The sequence below is a fragment of the Camarhynchus parvulus genome, chromosome 9 (genome assembly GCF_901933205.1).
Source record: "Camarhynchus parvulus chromosome 9, STF_HiC, whole genome shotgun sequence".
Taxonomy (NCBI): Eukaryota; Metazoa; Chordata; class Aves; order Passeriformes; family Thraupidae; genus Camarhynchus; species Camarhynchus parvulus.
This window is the reverse complement of record NC_044579.1, coordinates 15,532,981-15,560,713: the sequence shown is the minus strand read 5'-3', so window position 1 is coordinate 15,560,713 and position 27,733 is coordinate 15,532,981. Positions and strand designations below refer to the sequence as shown.

Below are 27,733 nucleotides of genomic sequence, written 5' to 3'. Positions count from 1 at the left end.
AAGTCCTTTGTGAAGTGCCCTCTTTGATTTGGTTAATGTGATCCCAGTTCCAAAGTCAAGGAGGGTGTTACTCTGAGAATTGGGTCCAACTTCTGCTGGACTCTTCTGCTCCTGGTTGCCTCTACTTTTTTTGAAATTCAGCCATCACCTCCACAGAGAAACAGCCCAATGTCACAGCACTGCAGAGCAAGGCTTTTTCTACCAGGCAAGAGGCAGCATAAATTGGCAGAGTTACCCTAATGTTTGTGCATCAAAATTGATGGATTTCTGCTCATTTGCAGCACATTGCTCTGATGGCCAAGAAATGTGAAGTGTGCCTATGTGTGTGCTGCATCTTACAACCGAAAGATGAACCTGCTTAGATGCCCTAAGTAAACACCTGTAAAAATTGAACTGTTGACACTTGATGCCTTTTCTAGAAAACCTACAAGACAAATACACGTTTAAGCAAAAGTCTATAATTCAAGTTATATTGCTGGCTGAATAATGCCATTAAAATTCTTAGAGTAGGCAGGGTCTTTCTTCACTGCTTTGCATTTCATAGAGATTTCTCTATCTTCTCATTTTATTTATGATCTGTGCTAGCAGTCTCTTCTGCAATACCTAGAGCTGACTTGATATAACAGATCTTTGAAACAAAATACTTTGCTATTAAGTGTGACTAGTATGGGATGTCCGGTCATCTGTTTTACTGTCACATTCTCACCTTACTGCCCAACAAAGTAATACTAGAAGTATTTTGGCATGGATTACAGGAGCCTAGGAGGAAGGTGAAATCCAAAAAAGACTTTTTCCTTAACTGTTTGCAGCCTCAGTCTCTCACAGTCACACTGAAAAAGTTCCATTTTGTCACACCTAATATATTTTTAGTTCCATTTTCGTTATTTGTCTTACCCATTTTGTGATAGGGTACAAGTCTCACAGGTTTACAGGTTTTCCATTTTGCCTGGCTTATTGAAGACCTTTTAACTCAGGCTTTGTGCTGCATTTTTCCACAGGCTATTTTGGAGGAAGCTGCAGGAAGAAATGACCTTTAATTTTTTTAATCTGTGAAATCACAGAGCCTTTCAAATAGGAAAAAAACCAAAGCATGTGCAATAAGCCTTCTCTGAACAAGCTACTGTTGCTTTCATTGCTACTTGCATCACTAAACAGAAGATGCACACCAGGAATTTTATGAATATATAAATATACAGGCCTGAGGAGACGAAAATTTTAGTGAATATCATTTCCACACTCAACAGCTGAGAAGAAATACAAAATGTGTGAGTTAATGATAACCATATTGTAGTAGGTAAGCAAAAATTCACTAGTTAAATAGTGTGTATTCTTTGTTATTAGGTTGCTCTTTTAAGGTGATTGTTAGGAAGGAAGAACACGGATGAATAAGCTGATTAAACACCCTTAAGAGTTTGCTACACAAAACAAAATTGTGTAGCCTGAATTGCTTAGTCTTTTTTTCCTTGGGGAAAAGAAAATATTTATTTCTGTTGTCCCCATGTCCTCTTCAAGGTCAGGAGGAGAAACCAACCCCAGAGATGGAGCTTTTGGCTCCATCTTTGTAGATTTTACACATCTGAATATATCAGGAACAGTTTGGTTCCCTTTCTCATAGTCCTTATCACAGCAACTTCAACCCTAATGAGATGATTTGTAGAGTAAGGTATTGGTCATTATAAACATAAATGTAAATGTATTGTATGGTTTAGAAGGAAAAGCAATATTCTCTTTGTCTAAAGAGAGAGAAATTCTGTATCTTCTCTTTATAGACCAAAAGTAATTTACACACAGACACACACACAGAGCCTCCCCAAAACAGGAGATTTGAGACCCTCAACATAGAGCTTTTCAAAACTGCACACAACATACCAGCTCTACTTGTATAGATACTGACTAATTTTATGCAATGTCTACAAAATAGGCCTTAGTGGCCATTGCTACAGAGCTCACAAATCATTTGAGTTTGTGAAAACTCAGTGTGTTTGGTTTGTTCTGCAGTAAAACATTTTATCTGTTTTATCCTAAGGCAATGATGAAGACATGGGCAAAGTGAAGATTACTAAGCCCTACTCTTCTCACACTTCCTCACTGATAATGAGCTGGACAGAAGGGAGAAGCTCAGTAGAATTAATTGTGCTGTATCTGCTTGAAGAAGAGTATGGTTGGCACCATGGGAGTTCATGTGGAACACACTCCCAGTGACACAGTGGTGTGTTTTCCTGTATTAACAACTATGTTACGGTGGTTTCTTGGAACTTTTGTACAAACAGGCTTATTCACAGGTAAAAAAAAAAAAAAAAAAAGATAGGCTGTACAGTAAGTATATCAACAAAAAAAGAAGCAAGAGATATTAGAAATTTTCTGAAAATTTTGTTTTCATTATACTGTTTAACCTAAGGTTTATGTTACTGATTTTTTATTGTGGTAAGTGTGGATACTTATGATAGGTTTGTCTAACACTACAAAACTCTTGTTATGCAAAGTTCTTAACCAACAGGGTTTTGCTATAAAAAGTAAGAGATTTTTTTCAAAGTGCTTTCAATCTCTGAAGTGAAAAAAGGAGCTCATACACATTTCCCTTGGCATAATAGAAAATTGCTTAAATGTTCACATACAGAAGCTTCTTCCATTTCTCTCTACATGTCATTTAGCTTAGTTGGTTTGAAATACCATTATAAATATATCTTTATATTACATGAATGAGCAAATCCCTCCTAAAAGAGCTCATACCAGTTTAAAATTAAGGATTTAAAGTAAGGAGATTCTTACCAAGTTCAGATAAAAATGTATGTTGACATCATGTGACCATGACTCGTGTATCTGTAAATTAAACACAAAGTCCTGCTTCTGTGAAGTGTTATGTTTTCCTATGACCACAAATGTTTAGGACTTCTCTCCTGCACCTCACACTGAAAGCAGCACATAACCAGTAATACAAGGCCTGTGTCACCAACAAGGCGTTTTGATTCAATAGCTATTCCCTGAGCAGGGTTCCCATTACAGGTGCTTATTGGAGCTTATTCAGCAGCTGCACTGCCTGCAGCTTAGCAGTTGTCTCCTGCTGTGTCTTTTAGATCCAGGCTCTCTGTGTTGGGTGCTATTAGTTAAGTTACACGTATATTTCTTTATAATGGAAAGTCTGAATGAAATAATTTTCATCTTGTGCTGGGTATTCAACTGGTAAGCAAAATGCTGTGAATTGTGATAGCATACATGGCTGTTAACAGGAGTCTTCTAAGGTAGGAATGTCTGGCTGCCTTCCAGTTCACAAGTGACTACACAATGTTTCAGGGTTTGGGAACTGACATATTTTCCTTCATCTCATCATCTCCTATTTCTGCTCTATGTTGTCTATACTTATTGAAGGCTTAATAATTTGGTTTTGTTGTACTGGTCCAGCAATCACTAAAAAAACACAAAGTTCTTCGTGGTCTTTGATAATTTGAATGAATTCATGTTTGATGCTTAGAATGCATGAAAAACTTTTCGTATACAGATTCTAATTGTGAGACTGGTATTTTGTTTTGATAGCAATGTTTTGGAGTGAGGGGACCTCATTCTCCAGGACCTTGCATGCTCCATGGTGATTTGCAGTTGTGCAACACAAGGAATACGCTGCCAGGGTCACGTATCCACCTTGTCTAGCTAGAATTCCTGACTCTGCTAATCTAGATAAGTGTCTTAATACAGGTGCATCAGAAGAAAAAAGATTTTCTTTATACAGCTTTTCTTACAGTGGGAACCTTTTTTCTGTAAAGCTCTCCCCTCAGATCCTCTGGTGCAGGTTAGGATAAATTTTCAAAACTGTAACTGTATCCAAACTAGAAACTCTAGCTACCATCATCGTGTTCTTCAGAAAGTGCATCATTTAACATATGTGCAGCATACCTACCCCAACAGAAATTTGCAGTGTGAATAAATGGTAGAGCAAAACTTTCCACTTCTTGTAATCACAATGTTTTACTCCCACCTTTATTAGATGCAACAGAAAACAGGTAGTAGAGAATGAGTGAAATGAGCCTTTTGAAGTTTTAAGCACTATATTAACATCAACTGTTGGAGCAGGGTTATTCTATGTGCTCAGTTGTGATTTATAGACACAGCTGGGATGTGTAAAGTGATTGCTCTGCACTGAGACAGCCCAGGAAGAATTCAAAAATCTCCATGTGTCAGCAGCCCTTGAAAATTCATAATCAAGACTTAAAGGAGCTGGCTCACTGATACATTGTTTTAAATAAGTATTGGCATTTAAGAGAAATTACAGAAAACTTGAAATTAGCTGGTAAATTACTTCCACTTAGGACCACTGTGATGACATGCATGTTTTCAGGCTGCTCAGGATATCATTAATGAGCAGAAAGATGGAAAAGAATAAAAAAGTGGCATCACAGAAAAATAGATATTATCCAGTAAGTCTTGTTCCACATAGTGATAGAGTTCTAATTTAGTGATTCTTGAAGTTAGGAGGTAAAAACCTAATGGCAGAGTAGGTGAGATGCTAATAAGTATCAAGTTTAACTGAAAAATTAGTTATGCATTTTTAAAAATAAGTCTGATCAGCAGTTAGAACAATCAGTGAAGGAAAGCAACAGCTTCATCACCCACTTGAGAGACACCTGGGCTATTTTTACTGTCCACAGTAATTAATGGATATCACCTGCACTGCTTTTAATTCATTTAAAAATACCTCATGTTGCACAGTCATCTTCCATTTATGTTAACCAGGATTTACTTCGGGCATCAGTGGAGTTCACCCATGAAATTAAAGAGCAGTCAGGCCAAAAGTGCAAACTTAAGCCCCACTTCAGCCACTTTACTATATCCTACACATTAAAATTAATTTTATCTCAGCTTTCATCTCAATATGTTTATTACTTATCCTGTGTGCTCTTGGTCTGAAACATACTTAAAGAATATGGTGCTTGTTTCCTTCAGCAACACATTCTGCTGCCTCTCTGTCCTGGATGCAGTACTTTCAATACAAATATGTATTTTGAAATTGTAGCTGAGCTACCCTGATCTTCTCTGGATCTGGAAAAACAAAGGAATACTCTGACAGTTCTGTCATTGTATATATCATTCAAAAAATAGATCAGTGGAGAAATATGGGATCATCCTCACTTTGGCTCTGTTCCTCTGTACTCCACCTTCCTGCCTTTAACCATTCCTGATAGGACTGTGTTGCCCCACCAGTGTGAGTGACAGCACTCAGAGCCTGTGCTAGTGACAGAATAGGAAGGCTGGCATTGCTTGCTCTTCTCCTTACATTAAGACTTTGTCGCATCCTTTGGCATATTCATGTTTGGTAACGTCTCTAAATACCCTCTCTGACATTCTGCATGTAACCAGTGCTACTGGCAAGGTGCTGAGAACTGTGTAAGAATCTTTCCAAATTAAGTTTCCACCACTGCAGTGGCTGGAGTAGCAGTGCCATGCTCAATCTACATTAACCTTTGCATGGGTGACACTATAATCTGTAGTATGTTATTTCTTTCTTCTTTCTGTGTCATTTCTTTGAGGAATTATGTGAAGGAAACAACTGGGATACTTTCTAAGCAGTTGGTTAAGTTACTCTCTGAATCAGGAGCAGGAAGAGGTCAGAGCCCCATTAGAATCCAACCCCATAGTGTAGGAAGGGCAATTCAGTGTTATAGATAAGGATGCATCCACTGAACAAAACATTAACCAATGCAGTAAATGTGCCTTGGCATGTACTACTGGAATCATGTATCTGTTTAATATAACACTGTAACTATCACTAAAAGCACTTTGGAGAAGAGCTCCTCTGTAAATTACTCCAAGTGCTGTGGGGTTTATAGACAATGAACCAATTTTGGTTCATTGGTGAATTGATTTGATTTGGTAATCATATAATGATCTGGCTGTATCCTTTGACCTAGATTTTAGATCAAAAATATTTTTCATCTAAATATTTGAAAGAAATGTAAATTATTACAATGAAAATCACAAAACCAAAAAACATGCAGTAAACCTGTGGCTTTGGTTAATACACTTATTTATATAGATGTTATTGTAAGAATTTTGAATAAACTGTTAATACCTAATATTCAGTTTCCTTATCTTATAACCCGGAAACATCATATTGGGTTTTTATGATCCTTTGATAAAGGAGCTGCAGGCATCTTGGAAGGATGTGAAAGCATCCTGCAGTATAAGTGAGCAATGATTTTTTGGTTCAAAGCTCCTGTACAGAAGTATGTAATCTAATCTTACATAAAAAATCATATGCCAAAACATTTAGTATTATCCAGCTAACTGACTGTGTAATGTTAAATCATTGGTCTTTTCAGTTTAGTTTAGAGTGATATGTGTACACAAAAAGACCTAAATAGATCTGAAAGCTTACTAATGGCAAATTAAACACATTCTAAGCATTCTGACTTCTTGAAGAGCAAAGGCTCTCTTTCTTTCAATAGTTTATTAACTTAGATCAATTGTATAGTGTCATAATTTTCTACATGTTCATGCATTTCTCTTCACATTGGATCATCTCTGATTATAAGATAAAAGGGTTTGTTCTGTATTTGTACACATCAAATCTTCTGCAGATTATACCTGTTATGGGAGAGTAATTTCATTTTTGGATTTCTCTACATTTTCTGAAAACTATGCTTTGCATACAGATGCTGGAAAGATCTGCTTCTAGTTGGCTTTCATGGGCAGGAATAAGGTACAACTCCATGAAGGTCTGTAGAATTATAATGGTATATATCTGTGTATACATCTTACCTTGAGCAACTGCCCTTTTTATATTGCTTAGCAGACCTCTACCAATAATCAGCTTTGAAGAGAATGCTTTGGGATGCAAGGTACTGTCATTGAATAAGGAACAAGAAAATCAGTTGTCTTATAAACTATCCCAAATTTATTTTGAGATATACATCACTTTATCCTCTTGTATTGATGCTTTAAGGCTTAATATATCTGTCATACAACTGACTTGATGAATTTAGATTATCCAGTACCAGACTGATTGATCTCACCAAGGAGAAATCAGGATACTGTTTGTTGTTAATTCTGCATTAGTTCTTATTCTTGTATTCCTGGTGATATAATCATGTTGATTAATATAATAGTAAAGGTAGCATAATTAGATGGTTTCTGTTTCACATGATACCTTTGTTTTCCAAATTTCTGATGCAGTACCACTTGAATTCTAGCTGTCAGATCACAGTAAGAGTGAGTCTTCTTTAAGTATGACAAAGAATTAACTGTTTAATGTTTGCATTTCTTTAGAAATCTAGCTTGAAACATCAAGTAGCCACCTATTGAGCTATCTATAAATCAGAGGCAGACACAATTTCTTGAGGATTTGCCTTTCATAGACAACTGATTTTAATTTCTGCTTTATTTTGTAAATTAATGTTTAAGTATCTGTTCACTGGAGGAATGCTCCCTGCAGCTGTTTTTAAACTGATGGATGACAGCATCTCCCCTAAGTTCAGCCACCTAAAAGACAAGCAGCAACTGTCAGGAATTGTCAAGTCCATAGGGAGCAGCAACTACTTGCAGCATCTTTCCTCCATCCTAAAAGAAACATGAAAGTTACAAATTTGAAACACTGTGCCTGTTGTAATGTGAGAAACTGTAGGGGGTAGTTAATTCTGTCTGCAAGATCTCACTAATGCTCTTATTTGTCTCAACAGACAATACAGAGGAATAATGAGCTCTGACACTGTTGTGAATTGCCTCTTCACAAATATTTTTTTTAAAGTTTTATTATTTGTGAAATAATTGCTTACTAAAACCACTGAGATCTTACTTGCCTCTCTCCAAACAACTCAATGAGAAAAAGAATTGCATTATAACGTTTGTATTTTTGTTTTTCAGAACTGTGTATGCAAAGGTAAAAGTCCCTGCTTTTGTGATAGCACAAAAGGTAGTAAGGTAAGAACAGATACATTTTCCTTTCTGAATATTAGCTTATATACTTGGAAACTGTTGGTAGATTACTTCAGTTGATACAGTGAGTGAATTTAGTGCATGATGGTATTTTGCCAATAGAGTCTACAGAGAATGATTACCTTACAAAGTTCTGTTAACTTTGGGGAAACTGTTTCACTAAGCTTTTTCAACTGATTTTTTTTACTGCATTATTATGTTTACAGCACTGTACGATTGGACACCAGCAGAACAACTGCCCAAAACCACCAGGTCTCTTTCACTAATCCCTAACAAATGCCATTGCCTTGGCCGCTGCTCTCCTGTTGTAAATTTCATTATGCCATCAGGAGTCTCATGCTCAGTGCTTCCCTCTTTCCATCTCTTTCATACCTGCCCTCCTTTGCCGGTTCCTGAAAGAAAGTTGCACACGCTGGCATCAAACAGATAATCTTCTTGTAGATCAAGCAGGGCATGAGTTTCTGGGTCCTAATCACAAACACCTTGCCAGCACTGAAGGAGCAGCAAATCCATCAGCAGTAACAGATCCACAGCTCTGCCTGTTTGCCAATAGCAGCTTGGCAGAGGCTCTGAGTGGCTTTTAGAAAAACCTAAATTACACAAATGCCAAAAATTCTTTGGAACTCCTGCTCACAGTTGGAAGAACAACTGATTCACAAATGAAAGGGGCATTATTGAAGAAGTCATGGTTGCAAATTAGGTGAGCCATGAACACAGAAGTTGCCATACTAAACCTTATCAACAGATCTCATATATCTATGAAGATCTAGAATTATGGGTAGTCCCACTGATGGTCCCATCTGCTTTTATGAAGTTGGAGAAAATTTATCTGTAAGTAAATATGCTCATTATTAAAATATATATTAATAAGTGGGAAAGGAGAATACTAATATTTTTAGTAAAATCTCCCTGTTTATTTTTCATATTACTAGTTGGTCTAACCTGACTTTGTCCTAAACCGTGAAATTGAAACCAGTTGAAAACCTAGAAAAAAATAAGCTGCCTACTAAAAGAGAAATATTAATAAGAATGGACACCCACAACTTGTCTTTATCAGTTCCATGGAAAATAACTGAGCAATCTGTGGCTAAGAGTAAATAATTGTTTAGACTGATGAAGTTTTACATGCAGAAAATCAGGATAATGGCATTAATCAACATGTTTTTGTCATTATTCAGTGTTTAGAATTGTCCAACCTGAAAATCCTCAGATCTTGTTGATCTGCTAAGAAGAAAGTGTAGCTAAAATTGCCTTTTCTGTAGAGAGGGCAGTGGAGCTGTCAGGAGAGCTCCGGATTCAGCAGCCCCGCGTGGCTCTTGGCACGGCAGGCAGGTGGAGTTCGGTTTTCCTGGAAGCTGGCACCGAACCCCCTCCAGCGGCTCATCCTGGGATAGCAGACATCCTCCTACCTTGAATGCTGCTGCAGAATATACAACAGAAACAAACTATTTTTTATAAAAAGCTATGCCGATTTATTATATAGATCTCACACATACTTTATAATGCAATTCTTATTTTATATGTGTTAAAGTGTTGTGGGATTACATTCTGTCTTGAGAGATACAAATATATATAATTACTATTTTTAAAATTTTTATTTCGTTCAGAAGCTATTGAAAATCTGGTGAGTTTGTGGGATTTTGAGGAGTGAGAATTGGTGCAGGGAAAAGCCAGAATATTTTGGCTTCCCAGAGACATCTCTTGGCTCCTGTCTTGTACATGGAATGGAACACTCAAACTTTGTCACAGCAAAATTTCACACGCTTTCTTTGTATTTCTTTGTATAAAGCAATAGGAAAATTGTCTCTGAGGGAATTGATAATCCCATTCTCTCTCCCATGTCATGCTGTGATGTAAAAAGTCTTGAACCAGCAGCTCTTCAATGATATAAAAATGAGCATGCTTAAGTGCTGCTGTCTGAAGGGCTGAAACACCTTTTCCGTGAGCTTCCAGGCTTGAAATACTTTATTTAAACCAAGTTAAGGCTTGCATCCTCTATATTTAACTAAAAAACTGAAAATGCCCCTTTCACTCTAGCTTAGCCTTCTGTATTCTGTTTCCATACCTTCAATTCTGTTTCCTTTAGTTTATTTATTTGAATTTGATCTTAAAATAAAACACATGAAAAAGTAATTTGGTGTCTTAATCTCTGAGATTCAGAAAAATTTAAGATATTTGTCATGTAAAGCAAGGGGTTTTTAGTCTGTCTGAATGGCTTTCTTGCATTTGACTCCCACTGTGTTCTTCCTTGGTTTTCATGAAGACATATTGGTGGTTTGGAACTGATCTTGCTGTACAGCAGAAGCTGTAGGCATACAGTTTGTGGTGATTGGGATGGGGCTGAGCCTCATCCCCAGTGGGTAACAGCTGTGAGCAGCACTGACAGCAATGAGCCATGGAGTGCCCAGGGGCACTGACCAACCACCAAAGGGAACAGAGGGCACACAGGTGCAGTGCATCAACAGGAGGGGATAAAAGGTTGGGCTGAAGAACAAAAAGGGCAGATGCTTGCAGCCTTCTGAAGTGGTGTGGTGTTACTCTATATGGGTTGAAGCTTTCTGAAGTTGTGTGATGACACTCTGTGTGTTGTGGCTGTCTCAACTGTGACGTGCTGTGACAAGCAGCAATTAAGTCTCTCAATTTGTGTTGCTAAACATAATACAGAAATATTAATAAGGAATACATATCAGCTGCTTTCTTAATTTTTTCATGCTGTCAGCTAACTTCCATACTCTACAAAATCCTGAGTACTATCTTGTGCTCTGATAATTCAGTCATACTTACAAGCATGTGGTGCTGTGGGACCAAGGCAGCCCAGAGGTGGACCACAAAAACAGAGGTCAGTGTTGCCAAGGGCAGTGGATCTGCCACAGCAGCAGAAAGCCAAGGGGTACTGAAAAAAATGAATGCCTCAGAAATAAGCTATCAAAAGGAGAATTCATGGATATTTGAAGAGTTTAATTATTTTAATGTTTACAGGGTGAAAAAGGCTTTCCCGGTGTTCCAGGTCCACCTGGTCAAAGAGGCTTTCCTGGTCCAGAAGGGCCTCCAGGGCCACAGGGACCAAAGGTAGGTATGTATGTGAGACAGAGAGATACACACAGAGAAACTACTGTGCTTGACAGTCAAAGTTAGCTATAGCTGTGTAGACAATTCCGTTTTACAAAACCAAACCAAAACCTGTCTCAGAGCTTCCTATTTGGTAGGGATGTTGTTTGATCATCAGCTGCAAGGGTCATTCTTACTGCGTCAGAGTAGAGCTGATATGACCATGGGCTTTTGTTGTCAGTTGTCCATTGGCCAGCGCTAAAGCAGCTGGACTAAACTGCCAGAGACAATGAACATGGGTCTAGACAGATTTTTGCAGCATACCTCAGTTTTTGTCTTAGTATCAATTAACATCTTGACATTTGTTGCAGAAAAGAAAGTAAACAAGCTACTAATGAGACAAATATGAAAAATAGATTTAAGAAAATTTGAAGGGAAACATGTTTTTTAAGATACATCTTGGCCTGTTTAGGAAATACCTGGTTGCCCACAGTATGGAATGGCTTTATTTACTTATACAGCTGACTTTGTGTGCACATATTGATATTGAAAATACTGTGTGTATTGTTGACATTTATGTGCTCTTTCCCAATTGAAATGTACTGAAAAACATCACTTTCTATTTTTGATCTAGGGTTCTCCAGGGCCTACAGGCTTAGTTGGACCCAAAGGTATCCGAGTAAGTGCTTGTATTTTAAACAAACTTACATGTATTAAATGTCATGCTAATTGCCAACTTGGTTCAATAATTTGTGAAACTAAAAGCAAAACATTATTCCTGATTTCAAAATATGGTTAAAATTTATGACACAGTTTATGTATTAGTATTATTTATTTTTAGAACTCTTGCCCTTTTTTGCTGCACCTTACATCCAAGGTTGTTGCTGTATGTGTTTAATATTTGGCTATGCAGTGAAAAAGTCAAACTAGAATACCACAAAGAGTTGTTTGGGGTTTTTCCCTGTGGACAAAACCGATGTGTGTTACCTGTGTGTAACCATTATTCTTGGTTCACAGTCAGAAGAGTTAAGGAAGTAATGATGTTTTTAATAGAATCATACTTGCATTTATGATCTTAATATGACTGTAATCAAAGAAAAATTGCCTAATGAGCTTTTGTTTAATATTCATAACATTATTTCTCTGGTTTAATATCAGGGAGTCCCAGGAATACCCGGATTTTCAGGTCCTCCAGGCCTTCCCGTAAGTAAAAACTAAACTGATTTAACCATTTCTCTCTTACTTCAGTCTTTAGTGCACAATTATCCTCAGCTCAATGTGCTCACTCTAGTCTCAGCATCAGCATTGGCTCTGTCAATTGGCCTAGAGATAAGAATCTTGGCATCAGCAATTCTTACTCATTGTAATGATTTAAGAACACATTGTAATCTGTCAAGTCTTGTGAAACATTGCTCCAACATAAACTCTTTCAGTGTTTCTGTAAGGCAATATGAATGTACAAAAACAAAGCTTGTGTCAATTTTCGTGCTTCTTTTAGGGTGAACCAGGAACTGTTGGTCCTCCTGGGCTCCCAGGTGTTCCAGGATGCAATGGCACAAAGGTACAAACCAAGCTGTGTTCTGGAGATTGCATTTGGCTGTGCATAGGAATGGACAAAAAGTGATCTAAATTTCCCCCAATCTACAGCTTTGATTTGTTTTGCTTTGTGACTTTATCAGCTAGAAAAACTTGTGTCGTGGGACCAGAGAAAGGAAAAGTGCTACTTTTTTTATGCAAAATAAATACTTAAATAATACATTCTAATGGTCTTGGTTAACAGAAAAGAATAACATTTGATATTTTGACAGATAATACTTTTTTCATTAAATTCAGGAGACCTAATCAGTTTTGTCCAATGTGTCCTTTTGTTGCAATGGGTTATAAACAAGATAGTTAATCCGTTGTATTTTGCCAGTATCTAGCTTGCAGTTGGCAATTCATAAATCCTGAAAGTAATTAAGTGAAAAGCCTCAATGATAAGTAACAGATTTACCAGGTTTTCTTTGCTCTATGAGTATTCTGAAAGAAGTCAGAAAAATCCCTAGTATAGAAAATCATTGATTTCTAGTGAAGCTGTGAACCAATCTGAACAGTCTAGGATAGAAGTCAAGCTGCATAAAATGCAAGAAAAATCCTCTTCTAGCAAAATATGGTGGTCATGAACTCACAGTGCATTTAGTGTGATAGCATAGAAAACTTCTGTGATCATTTGACAAAATCAGGCCAAATAATAAACCATAAAATGCATTAACAATCACTGTTACTACTTTCAGGGTGACCAAGGATTTCCAGGTCCTCCAGGTCGACGAGGTGCTCCAGGCCTTCCAGTAAGTGTGAAATTCATGATTGTGTGCATTCCCACCATGTAAAGCCAGTCCCTGAAAGAGAGCCTCATGTTAGCTCATACTCACAACAGTTGAAATATATAGGTATCCCCATTTTATTAGTATGAAAACTGTGTGATAAAAAGATCAAAGTTAAAAGTAATGCTTTATTGTCTACATGTTGGGCCTCAACTTCTTAGCTAGTGACTGCATGAAATTGACTGGAGTTAGCTCTCATGGGATACTCATGAAAATTTACCCCTAAAAGTGTCCCTGATATATTTAATAGATTGCAGTTTCAGTTCATGCCTAAGTATCTTTGAGGAAATAATGGCTTAATTAAGTCATTAAGAACCAGGAATTAAACCCAGAACTTCTCACTCTGGGTACACTGCTTTGATCCCAGGATTTGGGGTTTTTTTCACTGTAGAAATGTGTTTGAAAGAGAAACTTTTAAACAAATGGAAAAGGAATGCTGTCTTTTTAAGTTCTAGTGGCTTCAAATCTAATAACTTCTAAATATGATCTTTATTTTACCAGCTTTGCTCATTTTGTTTATTCATTTATTAAGACCAGGTTTCAAAGCTGTTCTGCCTTCAATTGTAGAGTTGTACCTGTAGGAAAGGGCATATTGTTTAAAAATAGTTATTCTTCTTAAATTGAAGTCTGGCCCAGTAAACATGAACCTGGCTATGTACCTTCTTCATGAAAATAAATCACCTGAAGAGCACAAAGCTTAGACACTTTTTAGAGTGTTATTTCAGCACTTTTATTTTTCTGTTTCAATATGATTGTTCTTCTTCCTAGGGAGTTGCTGGTATCAAAGGAGACAAGGTCAGTTTTTTGCAAGATATGACACGAAATATTTATTGGCTATCAACAATTTGTGTGTATCTTTTTTAAAGGTAGAACTATCCATAGTAGACAGTTTCCATCATTATGCACTTCTTATGTTTCTTATTTCCCTACAAACTGTATTAGAAGATTTGTTGCACTACAGAGTTCTACAGCATAACTTTTTATGTTTCTTTTTATCTAATTGTCCAGGGGTACCCTGCAGAGGGATATAGCCAAGAGTATGGCGCAAAAGGTGATCCTGGATTACCAGGAATGCCTGGTCTCCAGGTAACTCAAAATAATAGGTCCTGAGATAGATATGTATAAAAATATACAGTTATATGTATAAACACATTCTATGTAACATAAGTATGTATTAAAATTGTTTGGTATTTTACATGACTTAAGTGTATTATTTACTTAATATAGATACAGTGTTTTTTACTATTGTGTCACTGATTTCTAAACCAAAATCAGTCAGATTGCAGAAAAGCAGTACTTCAGGTAGGGAGAAAAACTGGTCACAGATCTATGAGTTTACCCCTACACATATAGAACAGAATAGTTCAACTGGAAGGGACCTATAATGGCCATCAAGTCCAACTGCTAATATTCCTATCGAAGTTAAGACTGAACAGGATAGACCAGCTCAACTTCTAGAGTACTAACAAAGGAAAGAATGGTCCATATTTCAAGAATGAACATTTTCAGGAGAAGGCAGGGCTGACATTTCTTCTGACTATTGGAATAAACAGAGCATTAAATTAAAAAGAAAACAAAAATGTTTCATTTTCCATTTCTTTGGAAAAAAAGCTTTAAAGTATAGGATTTATTGCATAGAATATTTGAAGGATTGAAGGCTTATTAGAGGCATTAATAGGACCATATGGATTATGAGTCCACATTTCCCAGAGGACTTACATCCTCACTTGAGAAGTTTAGTTTTAGAACAGATGTTTTCTCATGTTTCAAAACACATGCCAAATAATGAAGCGGTGAGGAAGAATTATACTTCTGTGTTTCCCTGATACAAGAAAAGGAAATTCAGAAGCAGAGCTGCTCCTCTGTTTCTCATTCACTTCATTGAATTTGGTGTTGTATTTTGCTCATAATCTTGCCAGGAGATTTATTCCTGTTTCTTTTGTTTTAATATGCAGGGTGCCCAGGGTGCTCAAGGATATCCTGGGGAACTTGGACCACAGGGCCCTCCAGGACCTTTAGTATGAATTTGTTTCACTTATTACTTTGACCTTCAGTTTCCCTTAAACCCTATGGAATTACACAGATACAAGTACTTGATTCTGACTTATTTGAGGTCTAGACACATGTGTATGTAAAAACTACGTTTTTCTGCGTGCATCTGATTTTTTTCAGTTTCTTTTGATTATTTTTATGCATGATAATTTCTATATTTTCAGAAGCATACCTTATCCATGTAGGCATAAATTTTAATTTTCAAATAACTATCTATTAATTCACTTTAAATACTAATATGCATAACATTGAGAGATGCATATGTTTGCAACTCTACTGTGTAAACAATCTGTCACCCATAGACAATGGCTTGCAGTTGTAAAGCTGAACGAAAAGTAAAAAAGTAAAAATGGGATAAGTTCTGTGGAAGTCGGGTACTTCAAAACACCCATATCAGAGAACAAGATTGTAAGTTTTTAGCTGAGGTTTTTTTTTGTTTTTTTTGTAGGGCATGCCAGGAAAACCAGGACCTCCTGGACCTAAGGTAGTCTCAGATTGGTAAAAAAATGAAAACTTCTGTTATGTGTAACATGAATCAACCCATGTTTAAGTGTTTGCAAAATTTAAAAAAATAACATTTGGGGATTTTTTTCAGGGTCTTATGGGACTGAAAGTAATAGGAGCCAAAGGAAGGAAGGTAATTTCATAAGAAGCTTTAAACATTTTATAAGTTTTGTTTCTGTTTTCGGCATTTTCTGATTTGCTATGGTGAAATGTTTGGGGAAGTAAGTCCTATAAAATGCCAATTTTCAGTATATATGTGGTAGTCTTTTGTTGAAAAATGGAAACATGGCAATGTTCTCTAATGTCAAAATGTTTTCACATAAGAGCCAATGAAATAAACGTCTAGACAGAAGATTAGACACTGAAGAGAAGCCAGTAATTAATATTTATTAGCACATAGCATTAAATTAATATATGTACTTTGTGTAGTGTTCCTAAATGCTTATCTAAGCAGATAAAATGGTGAATATGTAGCATTTGTAGTCTCAGAACTTCTGTCCAATGTATTTTCAGTGTCAGCCCTTGTGATACAAGCAAAACCCCCAGCTTTTGAATAAAAATTTGATAACTCATCTTTCATGTACTTACTTTGTATTCCATGTAGTTGACATTAAACCAGGAATAACTACAAATGCCCACATTGTCTCTCAGCACCCAGCCTGCAGTTGCAGGACTACTGCAGTTAATCTGAATATTCTTGCAAGAGATTAGGACATCTCACAATTATGCTAACTGACCTGCACAGATTCAGTTTTAACATTGTAATCACTATCAGGAATGTGCTAGGAGTTTCCTGGGGGGAAAAAAAAAAGCCTATAAACCTGGTTATTCATTAGCAGTAGCTCAGGGGACCATGGAACATCTTGCTTCCTTATGAAGGAGTGACACATTCTTTGCTGTTCTGCTGCAAATTCATGCAAAAGCATTCCTGGCTTAAAATCACTGAAAATTGTGGATATTGTTTTGATGGGGTCCACAGGAAAGATCACACTGAGGACTTTCCCAGTTCTCAAAGATTCTTAATGAAAAGGTGTACTTCACTACTTGTGTTGTCAGTGAAGGACACATGAAAGCTTGTTTTGTCTGTTAGCACCATGATTCTGTGATCTCCCTGGAATACCCAGACTGCAGTTTGGGGGATGTCACCAAGAACAGTTCATGTAATTTACTGATTGACATAATTAAATAGAGATAAATATTGTAGTCAAGGAGATCTTTTTGCTTGATTCAAACTAGTTTTGTACCAAATAAATAGGATTAAAATTTGTTTCCAGAAACTTTAACAGATATCAGCATATTCATCTTTGTATTAATCAGCTAGGGAAAGGTTAATTCTTCAACGTGTCTTTTCTACTGGAGTTTAAATGGCAAACAAATGTAAGTGTTAACTGAATTTTTGGCTGAGTATAATGACAGAAGAATTTTCATGATATCAAAAGTATAGTAGTAGTAACTTGAAATAACAAAAACACACTGCTTCTGATTTGCTCTATTTTTCTTTTTCTTTCAAGGGTGACACTGGGTTAACTGGACCCCCTGGGCCCCCAGGAACTGTTATTGTGACATTAACTGGACCAGACAACATGACGGTAGTGAAATTGTTAAACATCACATTCAGATAAGCCATCTGACTAGGTTCTACTTTGACATTTTCATCTTCACTGCTCTGATAACATTTCCTTTTACCCATCCTAATGTTTTTCAGACTTGTTTAATTATATTCTAAGCTCAGAGTGTCTGTGTGGAGCCAGCTCAGCTGAGCCTGTGTGCTCATGTGCACATCTGCACATGCCAGTGAAATGCTTCTTGCTTACCAGTACCCCACCTGCTGGGAATCTCTGAGTATGTGAAGAGTAGATCACCTCTGCTTCACCAAATCCACATGGATGTTCTGAATGGCTATCACAGCCACAGCTGCATTGACCTCTGGGCCTTGGCACTGAGAATGTCAGACTCTGAGCTACCAGAGTTTCACAAAAATTTACATGTTCATGGACATTTTGTAGTTTGTTTTCTCATTATTTTCACTGAAACCTGAGTAATCATGGAAAGTGTTGGAAAGACAAAAAATATGGAAGGAAATAGTATGATTGAGCTTTAGGTATTGCTTTGTGAATTAAAATTCTTGCATTGTATCTTTATATAGAAATTAAACAGCAGTAGCTGACAGAATTATAAGTATTCACGTATTAACAGGACAAGTCTTCTATGTGTTCTTGATTCCATTTTTCTTATGGAATTTTTATCTAATCTATGGAGTCAGCCAAAGCCCTTCTCCATTATGTGCTGAAATAAAAGTGAATTTTACATCAAGACTGAATTGAGGAGGGAAAAGAAACATTGCAGAAGCAAGGTTCAGCTTTTAGGCACACCAGCTCTCCCTGTTTAGATCAAATACAGAGCACCTGGAGCACTTTCCATTCACAGCTGTGGTGGCTTATCATGAGGTAATGGCAATTTTTCAGCAACATTGGGCATTATTGTTTAGAAACTTCTCAAAACTCCTTCCATAAATAGTTTGGCACATGAGTCTAACGAGGTAATAATTAAACAATGAAATTTGGCTTTACAGTGACTTTGGGATGTGGCCCAGTGGTGCTACACTGTAGCATAGTCTAATCTTGCACCCACAGAGACAAGGATGCTGTAGGTAGCCACTACAATTATGTCTGCAAGTAACTCTAGCTCCAGTGAAGCAACTAAGGTTTACTTGGGTTTGTTTCTTGTTGCCATTTGTGGGGATATTTACTGCAGTCCTTTTGCATGCAATCACCAGTAGGTTGTTTTGACCTAGCTCTATTCTAAAATGTGCAGAAATGGTTTCTTTTTCAAACATTACAGACTTAGGCAGGAGCACTGATACGAAGATTCTGCTTATTTGTTTGAGTAGAACCATCTCTGCTCAAAGAATCTTGCTGATGACAGAAGGATTTCCTATCTGTAGAACCAGACTGAAATGTCAGCATGGAAAAATCCAAGACACCCACAGTAAGCTCTTCTTTTCTGTGTAATAGGACTTAAAAGGAGAAAAAGGAGATAAAGGATCAAGAGGACTCCCAGGGCCAATGGGGTTTACAGTAAGTGAACAAAAGTAAATCCCTTAAATCCAGATGTTCAGGCAGCATCACCTAGTAAATGCTACTCTTTACAGCCCAGTATTTACACTAATTATTTCCACCTTTAATGACAAGAATAGAACTAATGAATGGAATAGAATACCTATTAACAGCATCCCAACTGTATTTTTTTTAAGATAAAAAAATATAAAATATTTAACTTAGAAAATGTGAGTTTCAGAACATGAGTATCCTCAGTGTAGTTTTGTTCCAGGGGCCAGTTGGTGATTCCCAAAGTGAAAAGGGTGACCGAGGAGAACCAGGAGCACAGGTGTGTGCAGAAATTGAATACATATCTGTTAGTCCTTTCTGAAAAACAGTTTTGAACTACTGTTACTGTCCAGTTTTTGTCTTGCTGCTACTCAGAGCAAATTTGCTTAGATTCAAAAGCTCTTTCCTGCAGTAAACTAAACAAGAGCTGGAAGTCAAGTGAGTGTACTTGCATGAGTACTTGGAGTGAAGGTTAGTTAATTGTGAGTATGCTGCTTTTTTTTTTGCTATAAAGGTTCTGCTTAGTAAAAGAGTGCTCTGCTAGACATGTACTGGCTTTGTAATGCAAAGGTGTAAGTAGAAGAGAAAACACCATGTTTACTTAAGGCAGCAGACTTAAATTAGTATGTTCAACCAGCAGCTGTGTGGAGATAGGAAGCAAATTGCCCAAGAGTTACTTCCTTAACAGCATAGTATATGAAAAAATTATTTAAAAAAACCACGCATATTAAATACAATTTACCTGATTATATAATTTTTGGAAGATAATTAATGAAAAGCTATTACTTTCATTCAAATGCCTTTCAAACTTTCAGATAAAAAATAATCAATGACAGAAACAGGGTCTTAGTAACTAAAACTACTAGTTCATATCAACTTAATGATAAATAATCAGGGAGAGCCCTAAAATAGTAAAAAAAAATTAAAATGTTTTGTGACATTTTCTGAATACAGATTTTGAATACATTGTGAAAGTAATGCTAAGAAAAATAATTTTCAAATTAAATATTTCATTCACTCCAAATGTTTGTATTTTTGAAACTCTCCTACTTCTTGTGGTTGCAATACATTTTCTTCCACAAGGAAAGATAGCAAGACAAGACCCTGGTACTACTTGAGGATTGTTCTTTCTTCAGTTGTATGGTGCTATAACAATGATGATGTTAGAGAGAAACTTGATTGTTATTTTTATTATTCCTATATAATGAAAAATTTCTATTTGTGTTACTAGTATAAAGTTCTAGAAGTTCTTGCTATCCAATGTGTGTTATTAATCCTCCATCTTCTGTGTTTCTTTCACATTCTTCTGCTTGCAAAAGCCTTGTCCTGCCATGCAGTATTTTTTGCCTCCCTTCCCTTTGTCTCCTTATTTTGTTATGAATTGCTCAAACAATTGTTTCTTGTTGCCACACAAGATACAGAACCCCAGCGGACGCTGCCAAATGGGCCATGGAGAGCAGCAGATACCTAGATACCTGTGGCATGCTGCCTCCTTCTGTTTTCACATTTCCATCTACTGCCCTGCTTCAGACACCTTTGAAGTGCACTCCCTATTCCTTTGCATTAAGTAATTTCTCCTCAAGTTTTCCCATACAGAAAATGGGGTTCAGAGAGCTTTCCTTCAGTGTCCTTCCTGGCTCACTATGGGAAGGGCTGCTTGCTGTTGTATTGCTTTATCGTTTGTCTTGTTTCTGCAAGAACCTGATTTTGCACCAAGCTTTCTGCACTTGCCTGGCACTTTGTACTGCTGGAGTCTGGCGCAAATAATCCTCCACAGGAGAAGCAATGTCAGTGGAATATCTTACTACCTGTTTTGTAGAGTTTTATGAACTTTAGTTATGATCAATGAATACTTCAAAATAACTTTAATGGCTTTTTACAGTTTGCACAGTTTACAGTTATGTGCACAGCATTGAGTTGCTATGCTCTTTGAATGTAATATCCTCACTTTAAATTGTTTATTTTACATTTTTCCTTTGTAGGGGAAGCCTGGAAAAGAAGGTGCCCCAGGTCCACCTGGCTTACCGGTAATGAAGGAAGTTTTCTAAGTGATGGTCATCTGTTTATGACAATTCTGTCTTCCTGTCACAGCTTTTCTCTCATTGTGGAATGTGTTTCAAAATGTTGATTTGCATACACTGAAACATGTCCTTCATGCAGCTGGCCTTGAAACACACCATGTCCTCACAGATTTATGTGCAGGAGAAAGAGGCTCCGTTCATAGATGTCGTTCCTTCTATGTCAAATTTAAAGACCTGTTGCTTGCTACTGACTGTCTAATGAGTTTGAGACACACTCCAAGTAAAGCAAAATTCTACTGAGTTTTTTCTGGTTAGTCACACTGAAATTTTTGCAAAAGAGTTATACCTTCCTTTTAACATAAATTGAGAAGAGAAATTAATAGTTTTTAATCACTAGGATCAAAGACATTGTTTTACAAAGAAAAATTATTGTCAGGGTTATGCCTGTCTTGGCCTGGAACAAGATGACTGATAGCTATTAGACTCTAATTTTGTCAACATATAGTTCCTAAAATATGCCATTTTAGGAGCAAAATAGTCTAATTTGTGTACTAATTTAAAAGTTGTAGTTGTTCAAATGTGCTTGAAATACTGTATTCAATTGGTTAAGTATCAGTTCTTTTTACTTCAGCTCTACTTTCACAACATCATAAGAGTTGCAGTGACCTTATAAATATCTTACCAAAATTCTTACTGGCAGAATAGTCCATTGCACATGTATCATACTATAACATCATCTTTGTCATGCTAAAATGACCTTCACAGGCAGTCTAAACACATTCCAGTCTGACAAAGAACACTCAATGACAGACCACAAAGCTCTACTGCCTCAGCTAACAACGAGAAAATTTTGTGTCATTGCTCTGTTCCCATTTCAGCTTTACTCACTAGTAGTTCATTCAGCTGCCTGAGTCCCTCTCCCTTGCCTGTATTCACTTGCAGAGAGCCTTAGTCTGCACTGTTTTCCCTCCTGGTGCTGCTGACACCTCTTGAGATCGGCACCATGCCACAGACTGAGCAAGTTCTGGGGGAGAGTGTTCAATGGGAGAGTCTTGCATTGTGTTCAGTTTCTCCCCTTCAGAAATAATTTGTAGAGGGAGAACAGATCAGAGACTCCTACACTTGTGCCATGCAGAGCAGCTTCCCTTGGGACTGTTAGTGTGCTGCAATAAATGCAGGTTTGGATGGGACACTTTTCCTACAGCTGGGGAGCTGTACCTCAAACTGGGTCTTTCACTGCAGTTTCTTCTCCTCAGCAAGTTGCATCACCATGAAAGACTAAAGCTTTACATTTTAGTTCTTACTGTCAGTGCTAAAAGATTATGAAATTATAAGATTATATCCTTATAAAATTGTGTACTATCACCTGCAGGGACAAAAGGGTGAACAGGGCAAGCCAGGACTGGCCGGAAGGCAAGGAGCTAAGGTATTGTCCAATTGTTTCGTTATTGCTTTTGAAGATGAGATTAAGGTATGTTTGGAGGTTATTATTTATCACTGTGTATATAATATGTCTCACTTGGCCTAAGAGATGACAAGTAAGGGTATCATGGAATAGAGAATAGATCAGCTGTAACAAACCATGCGTTTGAACTGGTGTCCATCTGTCTGCTGATGAGTCCTGTAGGTTTTGGTGTATGCAGCTGAATAGCTTTGTAAGGAACAGAGACAGGGTGGTGACAGACTGGTCAGGAACAGTTGTTTTTCTTTAAAGTTTTGAGCAATGTACTGAAGTAACAGTGGGTAAATGTGATTCCATATATTGTTTTTAATAAAAAAACCTATCTCTGTTCTCTGATGAAGGGGATGAAAGGAAACCCTGGTCCACCTGGAGCTTGTGGTCGAGTAAGTATAAATTTCCTTCATATATCATTTTTCTAAATCCTTATAATAGGAAAAATCCAAATTGTTTTCATGAGGCAATAATGGATGTCCTGTGATGCTCTAATCAGGCATGGCTTTCTCAAAGTACTAATATTGCTGTGATTCTCACATGGATGAGATCTTCTTTCATATGGAGTTGCATAGAGTATCTGTACCTCGTTAGACCTCACCTGGATCCAGCAATTTTGGCAGGAGATTGGACTGTCAAAGAACAGCTACAAAAATTCACAGGGGTTAATATTTAAATCAATTTCTAATCACTTCCAGAATAGGGGGCCTTAATTTTGAAATCTTAACGCTTTTTAAAGAAAGGAAGTTGGTATGAATACTGTTTCCCTGTCTAGTCATGCTGTCTCCCTACTGGCTTTTCTAAAGGCCCCATGTGCACCTAATAGAAATCTTCTGCCTAAATTGTTCAGAAGAAATAGCTTTGTAAAAAGCTGAAGTGTTTGTGATATTGACAGAGTACTAAAAAAACACTGCTGCTAATAACAATTTTGATTTTGTTTCTGGTTGCTTGTAATTAGTAAGATCTTGTGGTGTCAGAACATCAGAATTATGAATGAGATCAAAACATTGCTTTAATCAAGTGTTCAGTGTAAGGTACTATGCTTCTCTCTTAATTCTTGCAACTCTTTCTTTTCTTACCACCTTTCTCTTGAGACGGAGTATTACGATTATGTGGTTGGTGAAAAAGGGGATGAAGGACCCCCTGGACCTCCAGGACCAAAAGGTCAACGTGGCATGCCTGGTGAGTGGGATATCAAAATTACAATCCTCTAGTAAAAACAGTCCACTCAAACAGCTTTTTGCAGACTACATCTTCAGCAACCTTCCACATTTACGAGAATATTTCCTAGACTAACATGTAATTGCTGACTTGAAATGTATCCTGAGACTGATTTTTAGCATTATTTACCCTTAAAAATAATTGCCAGTATGCAATATTTACATGAGTCGTAGATGCCTACTCAGGCAAAACCAGATTCTTATTTTAAATTTTAAGCTTAAAATGCAAAAGATTAAAGTTTGTATTTAATACCTTGCTTTTGCAGGGCCACAGGGTCCTCCTGGAGCTGCTGGCAGACCAGGTATTTGCAATAATAAAATACTTTGTTCTTCCTGTCTGTTACAGTGAATCAGCTTTGTCAAATATTAATATCAGGTGACTTAAAAAATATCTCTAAGAGCTAAAAAATTGTCACTCAAGAGCTTTGGAGGGTCACGTACTTAGGTAAAGAGTAAATTTTTAAATGTCTGTACATTCTCACTTTGATTAATATATTTCAAGATAAAAAATATTTGTGAGATTAACTTGGCGTGTTGTCTGTCACTCGTTCTATAGAGTACTTAGCTTTAAAATGCCATTTCTTCTTTACCTCTGTTTTTTTTTTTTCCCCTTTGGTTAGGTGTGTCAAGACCTGGTATGAGAGGTCCCCCAGGATTTCCTGGGCCGAAAGGAGCAAAAGGAGAGAGAGGACAAACTGGCTTGTGTATAGTAGGCCCTCCAGGACTGCCTGGTATTACTGGCAGGCCTGGTTCTGTTGGATTGCCAGGTCCTCCAGGAGAACCAGGTACTTCTAGTTGCAGGTGCTTTGTATTTTTCCAGGTAGCTCTCTCTTTTAAATGAATTGTTGAATATCTCAAGTTGGAAGGGACCCACCGGGGTCAGAATACTGTTTCCAGCTCATCCCTGCAACTTTTTTCTCCCTTAGCAAGTAGAGAATTGTCTGAATAATCTGTGATGTAATGGTGCCATGTTCATTTCATTGACAGGTAGAGTAACATTTGGAACTGGCCTGCCAGGAGTTCCTGGAGAGCCAGGGTGCACAGGACCTCCAGGACCTCCAGGAGATACTGGCATGAGAGGTCAGTTTCAGAAAACTTCACTCAGAAGTAGAAGTAGGTACGATCTTCATGGATCCTCATTAGATTTTTAAAAATTTAATTTATCTTTTAAATCATTTGCTGACTTCAGAGTTTTAAGAACATTCATTAGGGATAGTGAGATGTCTTCCTCCCCTTACACCAACTGAAAGAGCAGTGATGTGCCAGTGCTGCACAGTTGTACAGAACTGTCTTCCCTGGAACAAGCAGTTACTACAGAATGGTAGAGCTTTTTACTCTGTTATGTTCTTGCTGACATTTCATCTCTGAAAGATGCTGCAACGTCCACCCACAGGAGGTGCTGAATCTCTTTGCCCTTTGCTTGTCATTAGAATGACCCTGAGGGTTGCAGAGCTCTGTCACTTGGAAGCATATGTCCCTTACATTCTCTCAGAATCTGGCTTATCAGTAAAGTGACTGTATCCAAATTGTTTCCTAAAACTTAACTTGAAAAAAATCAAGAAATTTAAACCAAGTATTTCTGTCCCTTCAATTAATTGCAGTCAGTTCTGATTGACTTTCTGACCACAGGTAATTTAGTACTGTGTTAGAAGCGATCTTCCAATAAAATTAAGGCCATGATTCTACCATTCCTGGCCAAGAGGTGTTAGCTATAACAAAGTAAGTAGCACAGTAGTTAACCTTGAAAATGACTTGCTGTGGAGCAACTAATGATTTATTTTCATTCTAGGTGATGATGCTCGTGTGTGTACTGATTGTAGCTACATTCCGGGAATGCCTGGTCTTCCTGGTTCTCCTGGGCCTCGTGGTCAGGATGGCATGCCTGGTAAATTATCTTGCTCCTAACAGGATAATAGGAGTGCAAATGATTTTGTTTTTAGCATGAGAATCAGATGTGGGCATGTCTGCAGCCTGCAGTCCTTGAACTAGCCCTGAGGTGGTGGTGAGTGTGAGAGCCTGGGGCAGCTCGCTCTGCTGACATGAGCACAAGCCCTAAAAGATTGAAACTCAAAGTGCTGATAGGCTTTAGGTGCAGCCTGAAGCCAGCTCAGTCTATGATGAGTAGTCAATGTAACACAGAAACATTGAATACTGGGTGTAGTTATTGGAGCTTGTCAAAATCCATGTCCTTGTTTTCATTTTTCTTTACAAAATATACTGATTCTTTTGCAGGTAGGGAAGGAACAACAGGTCCAAAAGGTTCTCCAGGTTCTCCAGGAACACCAGGGCTTCCAGGGGCTCAAGTAAGACTGTTTCTTCAGATTAACATTCAGATCCCACAAGAATTATTTCAGAGAAACCTCATGGCTCGTACTATGTCCAGTGTCATACTGGGTGATCTAAACAGGTTTTTTTTTCTATAGTAATGAATGTGTCAGCATGGGAGGCAAGGCCAAGAATGTGATGTATGGCTCACACAGCTTTACATGAGCCTGGTTGCTCAGTGCAGCAAGTTAGCCCAGGCAGGTAAATAAATACCTGTGTGATTAACCTGTGCTACATTTCATGGTACTGAGGCTGCTTGTTCTGTCTGGTATGGGTATTCTATAGTTACCTTCTATTCCTTTATATAATTCAATAATCATGGCAGCGGCTGTAAAGCACATATGGATTTTTGTGTGCTATGACCTTTGTCAGACTTCTTACTTCTCTTGTTTCCCACATACTCAGGAGTTGCTAAAGCCCCAGCTGTGCAGAGAAACTTGCTTCTTATAATACCCTCTTCAGGGGTGCAAAGGACACTCCCTCCAGGAAAATGTTATGAAAAGGGAAGTCTGCCACTTGCTGCCACACACATGTCATTTGGTTGTGCTAACTTGTGCCTGTAGTAGTAATTATTTATGGGAAAGTACAGCCAGTGCTGTCCTATAAAAAAATCATGCACAAGTATTTATTGTGGTGGTTGCTGTACAGATGCAGAATGAGTCTGCTAACAGGCTTTGCCAGGAACCCCCTCAGAGTTCATGAGCCCAAGATCACTAGAGCCCAATGTGCTTTCAGCTGGGATAGTGTACCCACATTGTAACCTGTAGGGGAGAGAAGGAAGAGAGGGAAGTTAACTATGAGCAGAGCCAGCTATGGCACTGAGTGTCCCTGGGGAGATATTCCAATGTGGAAGAGAAATCTCTAACTAGGTCCTTCTTTTTGTGGCATGGTTTTACTCATTCAATTATGCTACATTATTCCTGTTTGTCGTAGCATAGATGAAATGGTAGTCTTGTCAAAAGAAGTAAAAGCAGGAGAAAAAGAAAAGACAAAAACCCCCCAAACCCTATTCATTGAAGTGTGCTATTACAGAGAATAAAAATTAGAATTGGGAGGACCTCTCTGAGTTACTTAATTCTAAAAAAAAAAGAAAACTTGAAAACAGTTGTCATACATCTAGCACTGAAATTCTTTTGATAACTCTATCCTAGGGACCTCCAGGTTTTAGAGGAGATCAAGGACGTAAAGGATCAAAAGGTGAACCAAGATATGTACATCCAGAAGGGCCAAAAGGTGAGCAAGGAGATCCAGGAGCCAGGGGAGAAAAAGGAAGAAGAGGTTCAAGTGGATTTCTGGGAAGACCTGGCTCTAAAGGATCCAAAGGTTCTAAAGGTGAAGAGGTGGGTATGCACTTTTTGCAATTAATATGGAAGCCATGGAAACCTAAATCTGTATTTTATCTTGTACAACAATGTGTTTAATCCACGCAGATATTCCAGCTAAATATCCCCTACCTGACTGAGGGTACTGTCCTCAACTCTAACAACCAATATGCATGAAAGAAGGAGAGGTATAGGTACAAATTGCTGGAAAACCTCAGCAGTCTAGTGAGATTTTAGTTTGGATATTGATACTTGAGCATTTTGTTGGATTTCAATGACGGATAAAATCTTTTTAGAAAGCATTTTCCTGACTACTCATAATGCTTAATAATTCAAGTACTTGCTGTTCAGTCTTTATGGATTAATCTTCAGTGAGAACTGACCATAAAACTAGA

General features: G+C 37.6%; 1 protein-coding gene across 1 annotated transcript in view; it reads left to right on the top strand.

The window, feature by feature from the left end:
• The window catches only part of COL4A3 (collagen type IV alpha 3 chain), a 53,431-nt gene that overhangs the window by 3,293 nt on the left and 22,405 nt on the right, over nt 1-27,733 (top strand). Inside the window, exons 2-25 of the mRNA XM_030954410.1 lie at nt 7,852-7,908; nt 10,903-10,992; nt 11,606-11,650; nt 12,130-12,174; nt 12,470-12,532; nt 13,245-13,298; nt 14,103-14,129; nt 14,343-14,420; nt 15,290-15,352; nt 15,835-15,870; nt 15,982-16,023; nt 17,402-17,479; nt 18,905-18,967; nt 19,221-19,277; nt 20,980-21,024; nt 22,391-22,444; nt 22,822-22,863; nt 23,566-23,653; nt 23,958-23,993; nt 24,312-24,476; nt 24,679-24,771; nt 25,481-25,576; nt 25,924-25,994; nt 27,168-27,356. Of these exons, the coding sequence (XP_030810270.1) occupies nt 7,852-7,908; nt 10,903-10,992; nt 11,606-11,650; nt 12,130-12,174; nt 12,470-12,532; nt 13,245-13,298; nt 14,103-14,129; nt 14,343-14,420; nt 15,290-15,352; nt 15,835-15,870; nt 15,982-16,023; nt 17,402-17,479; nt 18,905-18,967; nt 19,221-19,277; nt 20,980-21,024; nt 22,391-22,444; nt 22,822-22,863; nt 23,566-23,653; nt 23,958-23,993; nt 24,312-24,476; nt 24,679-24,771; nt 25,481-25,576; nt 25,924-25,994; nt 27,168-27,356 (1,677 nt within the window). The remainder of the gene's footprint in view (nt 1-7,851; nt 7,909-10,902; nt 10,993-11,605; nt 11,651-12,129; nt 12,175-12,469; nt 12,533-13,244; nt 13,299-14,102; nt 14,130-14,342; nt 14,421-15,289; nt 15,353-15,834; nt 15,871-15,981; nt 16,024-17,401; nt 17,480-18,904; nt 18,968-19,220; nt 19,278-20,979; nt 21,025-22,390; nt 22,445-22,821; nt 22,864-23,565; nt 23,654-23,957; nt 23,994-24,311; nt 24,477-24,678; nt 24,772-25,480; nt 25,577-25,923; nt 25,995-27,167; nt 27,357-27,733) is intronic.